At 44.1% G+C, this 14,131-nt stretch overlaps 1 protein-coding gene across 1 annotated transcript; it reads left to right on the top strand.

Annotated features, from left to right (window-relative positions):
- The first annotated feature begins 1,941 nt into the window (after positions 1–1,941).
- On the top strand, positions 1,942–13,247 carry ASB4 (ankyrin repeat and SOCS box containing 4). The gene is made up of 5 exons (XM_032183184.1): positions 1,942–2,155; positions 5,340–5,639; positions 8,291–8,781; positions 11,449–11,562; positions 13,059–13,247. The coding sequence occupies exons 1-5, from the start codon at positions 1,942–1,944 to the stop codon at positions 13,245–13,247; spliced, it is 1,308 nt and encodes a 435-aa protein (XP_032039075.1).
- Positions 13,248–14,131: the final 884 nt, after the last annotated feature.

Below are 14,131 nucleotides of genomic sequence, written 5' to 3' on the forward strand. Positions count from 1 at the left end.
TGTTATTTATTTTAAGCAAGTAATGAGCCATTGTTTCACAGTGAGATGTTCAGAATATTTGGCAGCTTTGGGGCTTGGTTGACATCAGTTTTGACTTTCAAAATCAAACTGCCACCTTGTGGTATGGTGATGGAGAAGTCAGTAGGAAGTTATATTGCAAAAATATTGACACAGTAAAAATTGCTCCTTTTACCCCACCAATAGCTTACCTTATTTTTATATCCTTAAATGTGTTTTTACCACACTTTAAGCTAATAAATAGAAGTTATTTTGTCTTCCTGTGGAAAAAATAGTCTCGTCTTTTGTTATTATTTTTATAATATCATTTCCTTATTCTTGTATATAATTGTGCTGAAAGCACCAGGGTACTGAAACAACCAGTGTACTTATGGAATTAGGTTTGTCAAGGTTAGACCCAAATGCAGCTTACAGGAAATGAGTAAATATAAAGGCAAGAGGTATCTGTAATTGTTCCCTTTCTCTATGTTAAGCTCATTAGTGTTAATGAAGATTTTTATGAGAATCAGAGCAGGGCCACACAAAGTACTGAAGGCGAGCAAGTTGTAGTGCCTCTGAAGTGCACTCTCTGTGCACCCTCTTGGACCACGACAACTATGAGGTAATTGTGATCAGCCTTCTCTTTCACCGTGGGCCAAGCTACCATAAATTACTTCACCTTGGTTGTCAATGAAGAGCAAGCATGATGGCTCAGCAGATGTACGGCAGTCTGTCACAGCCACATGCTTGTCTGTACACCTCAGCCTTGGTGAGATGGCGGAGCAGTATGGAGATGTACTGGCATGGTCCTTTATACAGCTAGATTGAGTGTCTTTGTGCCATCTGATAATATTTATGAAAGACAGACAAAAGTCCATTTCAAACTGGAAAGTGTAGTTGAGGTGATTTGTTGAGGACAGCCACGTATTGGTGCTCTGTACACCCATGACTTCTCAGGAATATCATGGTTTAAAAAAGCCATGCGAGTAACAAGGATGTGACATAGGATGTGAAGTTCACATCTTGTCCCTCTGCTCGTGCCAGACAAGCCTTCTTCTCCTGAAGGATGGAGTGGAGACATCCACTATTGAGAGGATGAAATTAAGAGGGAGGCAGTCACACAGGAGGGAGTGTGAATGTATAAAGAGCTCCCCTGTCCCATAATGTGGCCATACAGCTCTTACAGCTCTGCAGCCCTTTCATCCTTGCATTTCTCCTTCCTGGGTGCACTTCCACCTTCCACCTGTGGTCCCTAAGTAAACTGGGGAACTCCTGCTGCTCGGGGCATTGTACAGCAGCAGACTCGGCTGGATCAACACAGCCATGCTTGGGGCTTTATGTATCAGGGCGTCTGTGAGACCTGCCTAGTGGGGGGGTCTTGTGGAAGCCTGCCTGGTGGCTGGAGGAATGCAAGCGGCACCAACAGGATGAATGCTGTCCTGGAGAAGAAAGAGCTGCCTCCCACAAGAAGAGTCCCTTGGATTTTTTTTTCTTTCTGAAATGCATTAGCTAAAATGCATGTGCAGAGCGAGCACCACATCCCTCTTCAGTCAATAAATCACTAATGGTAACTATGAAAGGAAATATAAGTATTTCTCCAGCTGAGAAACAGCACCAAGGACGTAGTGTCTTTTAATGTGAGTGCATGGCAGGAGCAGAGGGCGGCCACGTGGTTAGTGAAGCTTAATGTGTATAAAGCCTGTAGAGATATCTCTTATTCTGGTTTTATTGCTAGTGTGTCTGTCCTTACTTTCACAAAAAGAGTGTGGTGATATCTAAGAGTGGTATTTCAATGCCTGAAATGCTCCTCATATAAATAGAACAAGCAGATCAGCATGACCAAGTGATAAAATTACCTTCTGGTCTTCAGGAACTTCAGCATGTAACTGCGCTATAGGGACCTCAGTGTACCCCTCTTCACAGCACAAATAAATACATTTGGAAATGGATCTGGAGGAGACATGCAAAGAAGGAGAGAACACGGAGAGGAAAATGACTCGAAATGCAGCTGCAAAGTTGGTGAAAAAGGCTTTCCTTGAAGCCCTGAAGTCCAATGACTATGAGACACTGGAAGAGCTCTTGAACCAAAAGAAAATAGACGTGGACACGGTGTTTGAAGTGGAAGATGAAAACCTGATCCTGGCATCCTATAAACAAGGTAAACGTGGCAGCACTCACAAGCCAGGAAGTAGATGGGTTCAGGTAGTTTTCCAGGAACTGTGGCCTCATGCCTCTCCTAAAGCTGCAGCCTAAGTTGACTCACAGGCAGCAATGTCAGGAGGCTCATACGGCCACGGTCACCGGAGGGGAGCTTATCAGCTGTGCTGCAGGGCTTGGTGCAGGGCAGGCCAGACACCAGCACCAGCCTCCACGCCACCAGGGCAGCTGCTGTAGCTTTAGGGAAGTCCAGAAAGAGGGGTCCTTTGCCATCTCCTTGCAGAGAATTAGACTGCAAAGCCCAGGATAGACACACAAAGGCTAAGTGTGGTGTACAAATGTCTTGCATGTTCCCCAACACATAAACAGACAGTTCAGAAACAAAATATTCAGTCTCTTCCATTTGCAGTTTACAATAGTAGTACAGTGAATTCTTCTTGGCTTAGGAGAGCTAAAGAAAACCTATGGACCTTGAATGTTGCTGGATAGGAGGAGCTGTGTTTTTCAAGCTCACAGAAAGTGAGGATTTGCTGGTTTATCAAAATATTTTGGCTTAAAATTAAAAATAATAATTAAAAAACAAAAACAAAAACAGAGAAGACATTTCAGCTGTTCTGGAAGGTAGAAAATCCAAACCAGCTGTCAGCCAGATACTGAGTTTCCAGAAACTTACAGTTCAAAACAATGAAACAAGTTTGCTGTCTGCTGAAATCAATAGACTTCATTACCTACTTGCTAACAGACTCCTCATGAGTATCTGAAAAGCAGCAATGACCAACTTTTGCCAGAAGTTAGGAAGTTAGGCATACGTGGAGATAAACACCTCCAGTCTCAGCAGCACAGCAAATGCACTTTTTTTTTTTTTTCCCCCCTGTGGCATAAGGGAGGGACAACATCCCACCCCTTCCCCTTTTCTGTGTTTACCTCTTATTTAGTGAACAGCTGTTCTTTTGGTTCCATAAGGGTGAGGATGATGCAGTCATGACTTACTTCCCTTGGGGACAGCATCTGAGCTAACCCACACAATGATGAGTGTATCCTAAAATATCTGCTCTTCTGCCCTCAGCAGGCTAAAATGTGTTCTGGTTGTAGTTTAAGACTATGGGATTTTTAATTGTAGATCATTTGGCAGCAAGAATTAACTCGTTTCTTTTGGAGAAAGAGATAAATGCACCCTATGGCCTAAATCACAGCAGTATACCTGCTGTGTCTTTCTGAAAGGCAGAAGGCACCCTGTCAGCTACAATGCAAATTTTGCCTTTGTTCTGAATCCCAGATAACCATGATTTAAGAGGGGGATTTCCTTGGGGAGGGAGAGGGGAGAAAAATTAAGCTCTGCCATTCAAACAACTTGAGCTCTGCTGTAAGCAATGCAGTGGGAAGGAGATGCCATGGGTGTCGGAGGGGCTTCCTCTCTTGCAAAAGAGACTGAGAGCTGCCAAGGACACTGGCCTTTCGTGCACCATTGCTAGTTTCCACCCCAAGAAACAGATGAGCTTAAAGAGGCCTCCTGCAAAGCCTGTGTCTTCTTCCTGCTCAGTGCCAGGTCCCATCCCCTCGGGCTCAGGGATGTCTGTGGGTTTGGGCAGGGGATGTGGGAGATGCTCACCTGCAGCAGCACAAGTAAAGGAAATAAAGGGTGGTCTCAGGCAGGAAAGCTGTGGCTGTATAAAGGGGTAACTTGGCTTTTAAGGATCACTGTCCTGCTGTTCACATCATTTATGGCTGGCATCTACATATCTTCAGGCCCACCCCAGTGTGGGATCAGGCTGGTAGCAAGGGGGAACACCAAATGTGAGTTCAGTTGGGGATCCAGTTTCAGCATCCTGCTGTGCTGCGTGCATAGACTCTGGGATACAGCCCACCTACCTGGCACCCAGTTTGTGGACAAATGATGAAAAAGGTGTTTCTCTCTGCCACCAGTGGTTTGTTTCTGTCTCCTTCCTTCCTCTCCATCTCTCTTCCTGTCTAATGCAGTACATATGATTCCTGCAAAAATTGTATCTAGGAGAAATTAAGGTGGAAAAACTGTATAAAACTAAAGACTCAAAAACAAAGGTCTGAATTAATTTGGCCTCATTATACATCTGCAGCATTTTTCTTTTTCTTGATAACAGTATTTAACCAGGCATTTGTCCAAGTAGATATAAATAAATCAAACCCAGAAAATTTTATAGGCCCATTCTAGCTAAGAAGCAGCTGCTGTACCTAAAAAAAAAAAAAAAAAAAATAAGGAGAAAGAAAAGTTTCAGATTTATCCTGCTCTTCTGCACAGATTTATTTATAATTTTTTTTTAACAAATGATTATAGTAATCACTTCAGAGACTGCATTAAACATGTAGTCCTATCTTGGGAACAAATATTGGTCTTACACCTGTTTATAAGTTTAAAAAAAAAAAAATCTGTGAAAAATCTGAACATTTTGGAGCCAAATTTCATACTAAGCTGCCCCTGCTTCTATTTGGCTCTTCCACCAAGTTTACATCTACATCAAAACTCCTCACTCCGTGCTCCTCAGGGGCAGTAGTTGGCAGAAGGTCTGTGATACAGCTGCAGCCACATTGCCACGGGTCATCTATGTGCAATGCATCACTAGGAGTCTGAATCCAGCTCCTGACATGCATGATCCTGCAGTCTCCCATGCAGAAACAGCAGGATAAGCTGTCTGTTGAGTCACTGGCCTGAGTAAATACTGCCTTCTTATTCCAACTTACTCCTTTTTATTCTTATTTGTTTAGCTGTTGGCAGATTGAAGAGCCCATTTCCCCTGTATTTTTAGCTAGTGGCATTTCAAATGCACTGAGCCTTTACTATTATTGTTATTATTATTATATAAATATTACTATATTTGCATTGTTATTATTGTTATAATAATATTGTTATTATTATCATCATCATCATTCAGTCTCCAGAGGTCACCAGAAAAACAAAAGCTGCCTTTGGAGTACATCTACATGGAATTATCTCTCCAAAAGACAGGCTATTCAGTGCACATAGGAAAAGTACCTAATGAAAATCAAGTTATGCTTGAGAGAACTACGTGTGCACTAAACTCTAGCTGGTGAAATGATGGCAAATTAAGCCAAATCTCCAGCCTTTTCTTCTTCCTCCATTGTTCTCAGTAGGTGGATAATCCAAAGGAAAATCTTAGCCAAGGATGGTAATGCTTTTTCGTTTCGTACAGGGTATTGGCTACCTAGCTACAAATTAAAAATATCCTGGGCAACTGGGCTTCATCTGGCTGTCATGTACGGGCATCTGGAGAGTCTTTCGGTCCTGCTCAATCACAAAGCTACAATCAACTGCCGGCCCAATGGAAAAGCTGCAATCCACATAGCGTGTGAAACAGCAAATGTCGAGTGCCTCAAGATCCTTTGCAACCATGGAGCTAAGCTGAACTGCTTTTCAATGAGCGGGCAGGCGCCCCTGCACTTCTGTACGACACGAACCTCCATGCCTTGCGCCCAGCAGCTGATTTGGAGAGGTAAGGTAAAACTCTGGAGAGTCTCTCACGGTGTGACTAGAGATGGCGGGCATGACTTGTGGCTTGCCTTAGGAGGCAAGATGCCAAAGTACGTTTATTTATCCGTCCCATCCCCAGCTGACTCGCCTCTTCATCCCAGACTTCTTTTCCCCATCTCTTTGATCAGCTGAAGTTTCTCCTGCCCTGATTCCTCACCCCATCTGACCTCCCCTCACCCTGGCCACAGGCCCTTACTCCAGGGCTGTTTCCCATTTCAGTGCTTCCAGCCTGCTGCCCAGCCAGTCCTTCAGCAGAAGAGCTCCTCTGAATGAATTTCTTCTCTATTTTTGTTTCCGTCTTCTTCATCTAGATTTACTATTGAAAAGTTTTCACATGAAAGTGCGCCCCTACCCCTGTCTTTGTTGCTCACGTTTCCTTGATCTCCATAAATTCTTCTATTAATTTGTATTTGACTTGTCCCTGAGAAAAACATGCAGTTTTTCATACAGTCTCTTAATTGCCAGCTACCAAACTCCAGTACCTACTGGGGAAAAAATGTTATTATATAAAATTTAATTTTCCTGGAGTGAGATATGTTATGTAGTTGATCATCTGTAACAAATGAAGTTATGAATAGATATAATTCATGGATAAGTATATTGCTGTTCCTTCCACTGTGTCCTTTACACAGGAAAATGTCTCAGGACTTAATAAAAGGGGTACAGCAAAGTCAGGCAGTTCAAGAGCCCTAAGTTACAAATAGACAGATTCCCCTATTTGTCACACTGCGCCATGGCAAATACAAACACGTGTTGTTGTTTTTTGGCTACAAGTTTTGAAGGTTTTTCTTGAGATGTAGAGCCCAGGCATGTTTTGTGGGCAAGGCAATCTGAAATCCCAAATGAATAACCACATCACTTTTCTTCTTCTGGAAAGATACATATTATTTTGTTTGCTAGAAAGGAAAATAAATACTGCCAGTTGTCTCCTGCCCAAAGCAAGCAGTCCTGACAGCAGGAGTTGAATTTGCTACCATGGAAAAGCTTAAAAGTCGAATGTACTTTTATAAAATGCTGCAAATGAAAGGTTGTATTCTGCAGGCTTCCTCCACCCACCCATCAGTGAGTGAATAATAGCACTGTGCAAGCCAGCCTTCATCCCAAAGCACCCTGCAAACACAAACCTCCACGTGAAACAGAGATTCAAGGTGGGCAAGGTCTGGAGCAGAACATGGCAGGTGTGCACACACCCGAAAGCCAAAGACAGGGTTTTGTTTCTGTCCCTGTCCCAAGGATTCCCACTGGCATCTCCCACCCTGCCCTCTGCACTGGTGCTCTCACACGGGTCAGCTCAGGTAAACGCAGTTTAACCATTTCTCACCTGGGCAAGCGGCCAGCCGGGCAGATCTGTGCCCGGGTTTGCTTACCGCCTCCAGACCTGTGCTGCTGATCCTCTCAGGGCCGTGTAACGTGAGTAACGCTCAGCGTGGTTTAGTGGGTATTAGCACTCAGCCCAGAGGTAATTTCTCACGCCTCTTTCTCCCTCTCCGTTAGTACAGCTCGGTTTTAGTGTAACTTTGGCCTTGTAATGGCTTCGTGAGGCTGGAGAGAACAATTTTATTTATTGATTGATTTATTTATTTATTTATAAGTAAATAAAATTGTGTAACTATACACACACACTATATACATTGTATACATGATATATACTATACTGCAGTTCTGCTTTGCTTTCAGGAACATGCTCTCGCCGATCTTTCCTCTAATAAGCAGTGTTAAGAACTATTCCTCCAGCAATTTGCACTTCTTCAGCGCAAATTGCTGGTGGATGGAAAGGAAGGAGGCAGCCGGAAAGTCCCAGGGCTGCAAGATCCGGAGCCCTGGCACTATTTTGGCAGAAGGCAGGGGCCGGGCTCCTGTCCGTCTGTCCTGCAGCAGCTGCCCTTCGGCGCACAGTAGATGGTGCTGTTGCTTCAACTGGAATATAAATTCGGTACAAATAGAGCTGTTATAGCAGTCCTGTTAACAGCTTGGAAACAGGATCCAGACCCTCAGCTGGGGACTTTCTTTTTTATTTTATTTTATTTTATTTTATTTTATTTTATTTTATTTTATTTTATTTTATTTTATTTTATTTTATTTTATTTTATTTTATTTTATTTTATTTTATTTTATTTTATTTTATTTTATTTTATTTTAATAATCTATGGATCTATCATAAAATGTCCTTCTAGGCTCACAGTCAACGAGGTGCTGCAGGAAGCTTTCTCAGGGTACAGATTTGAGCAGAGCTATTTTACAGAGTAGGAATAAAGATCTTCTTTTTCCTTCAGTTCTTAATTTATAGGAAAAAGCACTTCACACAGAGATTTGGACCTGAATGCTGCTCCAAAGCAGTGTTCAGAAAAGGCCCTCTATCAGCTCAAGGGCCAAGCTATGACACCAGAAACTGGATCCAAGAATGTGAAGTTTCTGAGGGTTTCCCAGAGGCCTCAGCAATGCAGAATCCTTGACCCTTGCTGATTGTATTTTGATGTGAAAAAAAAAAAAAAAAAAAGGGTTTGCAATCCTTTACAGTCTCCTTGGGTAGCAGGGCTCTAGCAGAGAGCTGTCCGAACTGGGATTCTGTTCCCTTGATTATTATTTTTTTTTCCTATCATCTTTCCTTGGCAGGTGCAAACGTGAACATAAAAACCAACAACCAGGACGAGGAGACCCCTCTGCACACTGTCGCACGTTTGGGTATCCCCGAGCTCGTGGCCTTTTACGTGGAACAAGGGGCACAGGTAGATGCCGTCAATGCCCACTTGGAGACCCCGCTGGCCTGCGCGGCCTACTGGGCCCTGCACTACAAGGACCAGACGTACAGCCCAGACCACCACCTCATCTGCCGCATGCTCTTAGACTACAAAGCTGAGGTGAACAGCCGCGATGAGGATTTCAAGTCACCACTCCACAAAGCTGCCTGGAACTGTGACCACGTGCTGCTGCACATGCTGCTGGAGGCAGGGGCAGAGGCAAACATCATGGATGTCAACGGCTGTGCGCCCCTGCAGTACATCATAAAAGTGACATCTGTACGGCCAGCTGCCCAGCCTGACATCTGCTACCAGCTGCTGCTGAACCACGGAGCAGCCAGGATATATCCTCTGCAATTCCACAAGGTTAATGGATGGCTTTGTACAGCACGGGGATACAGAGAGAGGGGATGTCTGGAACAGGAGGGGGGTGACAGACCCAAACTTCAGGGGGGGAGGTCCCAATCGACTGGCGGCTAGCAAACATGACACCCATCTACAAGAAGGGCCGGAGGGCAGACCCGGGAAACTACAGGCCTGTCAGTTTGACCTCAGTGCCAGGAAAGCTCATGGAGCAGATCCTCCTGAGAGTCATCATGCAGCACTTGCAGGGGAAGCAGGCGATCAGGCCCAGTCAGCATGGCTTTATGAAAGGCAGGTCATGCCTGACGAACCTGATCTCCTTCTATGACAGAGTGACACGCTGGGTGGATGAGGGAAAGACTGTGGATGTGGTCTACCTTGACTTCAGCAAGGCTTTTGACACCGTCTCCCACAGCATTCTCCTCAAGAAACTGGCTGCTCTTGGCTTGGACTGGCGCACGCTTTGTTGGGTTAGAAACTGGCTGGATAGCCGGGCCCAAAGAGTCATGGTGAATGGAGCCAAGTCCAGTTGGAGGCCAGTCACTAGTGGCGTCCCCCAGGGCTCGGTGCTGGGGCCGGTCCTCTTTAATATCTTCATCGATGATCTGGACGAGGGCATCGAGTGCACCCTCAGTAAGTTCGCAGATGACACCAAGTTAGGTGCGTGTGTCGATCTGCTTGAGGGTAAGAAAGCTCTGCAGGAGGATCTGGATAGGCTGCACCGATGGGCTGAGGTCAACTGCATGAAGTTCAACAAGGCCAAGTGCCGGGTCCTGCACCTGGGGCGCAATAACCCCAAGCAGAGCTACAGACTGGGAGAGGAATGGTTGGAGAGCTGCCAGGCAGAGAAGGACCTGGGAGTGATGGTGGATAGTCGGCTGAATATGAGCCAGCAGTGTGCTCAGGTGGCCAAGAAGGCCAACGGCATCCTGGCTTGTATTAGGAACAGTGTGACCAGCAGGGCTAGGGAGGTGATCGTCCCCCTGTACTCAGCTCTGGTGAGGCCGCACCTCGAGTACTGTGTTCAGTTTTGGGCCCCTCGCTACAAGAAGGACATCGAGGTGCTTGAGCGGGTGCAGAGAAGGGCGACAAAGCTGGTGAGGGGCCTGGAGAACAAGTCCTACGAGGAGCGGCTGAGGGAGCTGGGCTTGTTCAGCCTGGAGAAGAGGAGGCTCAGGGGCGACCTTATCGCTCTTTTTAGGTACCTCAAGGGAGGCTGTAGCGAGGTGGGGGTTGGCCTGTTCTCCCACGTGCCTGGTGACAGGACGAGGGGGAATGGGTTTAAGTTGAGCCAGGGGAGTTTTAGGTTAGATGTTAGGAAGAACTTCTTCACTGAAAGGGTTGTGAGGCACTGGAACAGGCTGCCCAGGGAAGTGGTGGAGTCACCATCCCTGGAGGTCTTTAAAAGACGTTTAGATGTAGAGCTTAGGGAAATGGTTTAGTGGGGACTGTTAGCGTTAGGTCAGAGGTTGGACTCGATGACCTTGAGGTCTCTTCCAACCTAGAAAATTCTGTGATTCTGTGATTCTGTGATTCAGGGTTTGGTGGTACCAGGATTTGCAGGAGTCCTGTAAACTATGGACTCAGAATGCCCAAAATCTGTTGTAAGGTTGATATCATTTGCCTGAAGCAAAATTGCCATTGCTAATGCCAGAAACCAGATGCAGGTCCCATATTCACTCTTAATCAGCCTGAAACTCCAAATTCTAAATGCTGGCTCAAGCCTAATTTTTCAGAGCTGATTCACATTCTCATTTCAGAAAACCTACATGCCTTCATCAAACCTGGCTCCAATATGCTGAACTGGGTTGTACAAAATGCATATTTTATGGCCTCAACCAAAGACTAGAGGTCAGCTGAGATGATTCAGTTTGCCACTTCTGACCTTTAGAAATACAAATCCATTCAAACTGAAATGGATCTCACTGAAGCTTGGGCTTGTTTTCAGGAAATGTGAGAAATAAAGGGAAATTCTGGGCCTGGGTTCATAGCTGGTTACTACTACTACTAATAATAATAATTGCGAAATCCCTCCCAAAGAATTTCAGCAGCTCTTCAAAGCCCAAAGCACTGTAGCTGGTAGCCTTCTTATATCAGGCAATGAGGTAAGCTTGCTCTAGTCAGGGCTCATTTTCTCTCATTTTTTGCCTTCAGCATAATTTTGCAGTCCCTCCACTGTATATATAAAATTTTATCAATCCAAGCAACCAGAACCTTTGGAAAAAAATGTTAAACCTTTGTTTTTGCCTTCCTGAGCTGAGGATGAGCTGGTCCTATCTGTAACAAAACAACTAATTTTTCTAGATTGTGTTTGAGAGCCAGGCCTGGGGGCTCCTCTTCCTGCCTCCACCTTCTCCCATTGCATGGAGCGGGGCTCGGTTCCAATCTATCATTTCCCATCTGCAAAATGTGTAGGATGATATTTATCCCAGAGGGATGCTCTTCAGCTTTGTCTGTGAAAGCCTGTCTGCTGTGTGGGTCAGAAATGCACATCCTACCGTGTGAATGTGAAGTGTTATTCCATGGGTGTGAGCAACAATTTCCTCCTTCTGAGCTAAAGTTATTAGGCAGAGGTGATTTTAGATGTGTCCATTTCTGTGTGTCCTCACAGCCAGGCTAGCCCCAGTGCCTCTTGGCGGTGCTCATAGTCTCTGTACATCCTGACTGCAGGTGCTACAGGCCTGTCATTCCCACCCCAGAGCTGTGGAGATTGTCGTCAACTCTTATGAGCACATCAAATCAACATCTAAGTGGAAAGCAGCCATACCTGATGATGTCTTTGAGGTAAGTTCTTAATGAGTTGTAACTGAGTAAAATCCAGGCTTATTTATCTGTACCTGGCCACAGAAAACTGAGATTGCTTTTGAAAGGAAATAACACACAAGAGGATTTGGACTTCTCCATTTAATATCATTCACTTCACACAAGCTGGCCCCAAACTGGGGATTTTTTCTTTTGAGATAGGTACCATATCCAAATCTGCTGAAAACACTTAAGAAATACAGATTGTTTTGTGTTGTCCTGATGACAGTGGGAATTTCAGTGATGTGGGATGTTCAGGGTTATGCTGTAGCTTTAAATAATAGTTTATCTTTGTAAGAGAGAATAAGAGAGTTCAGAACAGTCTGGACATACAAGCTGGTTATTTATTTATTTTGTGAAATGTTTTCACACAGTTTAGTTGAATATAGTTTCTCAGAAAAAGTTATTTCCAATAAAAATATTGCTTTTCCAGCTATGTTGGGTAAAAAGTTTTTGGTTTTAAATTGAATCTCCTTCAATAAAATGAAGATAAATGGATCTCTATGTCACCTGGAGATTTCAATAGACTTTTTTTTTTTTTTTTTTGAGAAAGTCTCATAGTGACATTATCCTTTGCTGCACTCCCTGTCAGGGGTGCTGCAGAAGCTCAGATATCCCTGCACTCAGCAAGTGCAAAATATTCTGGCTGTGACTGGTGTATCTTCAGATCTGCCAGTGAGTGTATTTATATATTTTTTCAGGTCAGCGATTGTTTTAAAAGCACCATATTACAAGGTATATATTTAGGTAGACATTTAGGTTCTGTTGCATGGGTTAAGTTTCTGTAGTTTCTGTTTCTAACCATAGGACTGGTTAGCTGCAAATACAAGGGAGAATTTAAATGAAAAATGAGGTCAAAGAGGGAAGAGATGTTGTCAAAGTGCCAAATTGGGGGATGGGCTTTGACATAATTATCCCATTACTTCAGAAATCTGCATAGTCCCAATATTCCATTTTAAAGCTAGTTCTTGATTAATACCAGGGTTTTTCAGGATGTTCAACTCAGTGCTGAAGTTAAGTATACCAATGTCTGCTTTACATTGTCAGTGATGCTTAGGGAACATCATCTTTATTATTAATGCAGAGCTATGCAGCCAGAGGAACTGCAAGACCAACTGTTTTTTTCAGATCAGCTTTATTCAGGAAAAAAAATAATCATGTGAACACAGAATGAAACATTAAGGACCTTTTTCTCCTAAATAGTAATAATGAAGCGTAATAATAAACACGAAGTATTTGAGGCAAGCATAATTTTGGCCAAACCAAATTCCTGCTGCGGTGAGCGGCTTAAGGTGACAGGGCAGCTCTACAGGTTTTTACCCTTGCTAAGAACTGTGTGTTGGGAGGGGAAAGGGAGAATAGGAAAGAAGCTTTAGTGCCCTAAAATACTCTTGTTTTTTTTTTGTTTTTTTTTTTTTTTTGTTTTGTTTTGTTTTGTTTTGTTTTGTTTTGTTTTGTTTTGTTTTCGTGTTTTGCAGCGGTACCAGGATTTCTACGACTCACTGTTCACTGTGTGCAGCAACTCACCGCGGTCGCTCATGCACTTATGCAGATGTGCTATTCGGGTGATGTTGTCAGAAAGATGCCACCGAGGCGTCCCCTTACTCTCCATCCCCGTGTCCATGAAGAAGTACTTGCTGCTGGAGCCAGAGGGGATAATCTACTGAGCTGCAGCAGAGCTGGCTGCGTGCCCCAGCCTGCATCTTCCCAGATTTGCACGCCTCTGCGTGGTGCTGGAGCTCCAGGCTCACAGAGACCTTCACTTCTGTATGGTCTCCAGCCAGCTAGCAGCTGGGCTGGCATTTATGGCCCTTTTCGGGGCTGCAGTCCACAGAGCAGGGCAGGGAGGCAGAGCTGAAGCAGCCTCCCTCCATACGAACACAGGGCTGTGTGTTTGGATGCTTTGTTCATTCTAGCTTCAATGACCCTGTCAGTGATGCTTCCATTTCTTTGAGTATTTATTCCACTGCCTGCTAGATATCATTAGATTCAATCCAAGCAACCTTTGGTACCGTTTCACTGTAATTTTATTCAGCTGTCATTTTAGGAGTAAAAGAAAGGGTACTGTCAAAAAGTAGTACATTCATTAGTCATAGAAATGCTTTCCCAGAAGGAAATGGGGGAACTGCTTTGAATCATGACCACAGACAGGAGTTCAGTAGTTGCTTACGGATTGATGCTGAATTCAGTCCTAGTTCAGTCTTCACTACACCTGTCTGTACCTTATAAAGCTTTGTCATAATAATATCATTTTTAATTGTAAGATTATTTTTTTTCCCACTCTCAGTCATTGTATGTGAACAGGATCAAAATCTACAGCACTGAAATTTCTGAGCATTCATATTTATGCCTGGGTAAGTCTTAGCAAGAAACTGTCCTGTTTCCACCCTAAGTGTGACCTACATTAAATTTGCATCCTGGTGTTGAGAAAGGCAGAGGGACTGGACTTGTTCATGTAAGCTGAACAACTGTGCTTATACAGGTGCATCCCTCAGGATGGTGTTGGATGGGATATGTAAAGAACACAAACATTTCTGTCCATTTAATACAA

This window comes from Aythya fuligula, chromosome 2, assembly GCF_009819795.1.
Source record: "Aythya fuligula isolate bAytFul2 chromosome 2, bAytFul2.pri, whole genome shotgun sequence".
NCBI classification, from domain to species: Eukaryota; Metazoa; Chordata; class Aves; order Anseriformes; family Anatidae; genus Aythya; species Aythya fuligula.

Bases quoted from the DNA above. Each gene is read 5' to 3' on its own strand.
- ASB4 (XM_032183184.1), top strand. From the start codon at position 1,942: ATGGATCTGGAGGAGACATGCAAAGAAGGAGAGAACACGGAGAGGAAA. The intron at 8,782-11,448 runs GTTAATGGATGG...TCCTGACTGCAG, and splicing joins ATCCTCTGCAATTCCACAAG to GTGCTACAGGCCTGTCATTC. The intron at 11,563-13,058 runs GTAAGTTCTTAA...CGTGTTTTGCAG, and splicing joins TACCTGATGATGTCTTTGAG to CGGTACCAGGATTTCTACGA.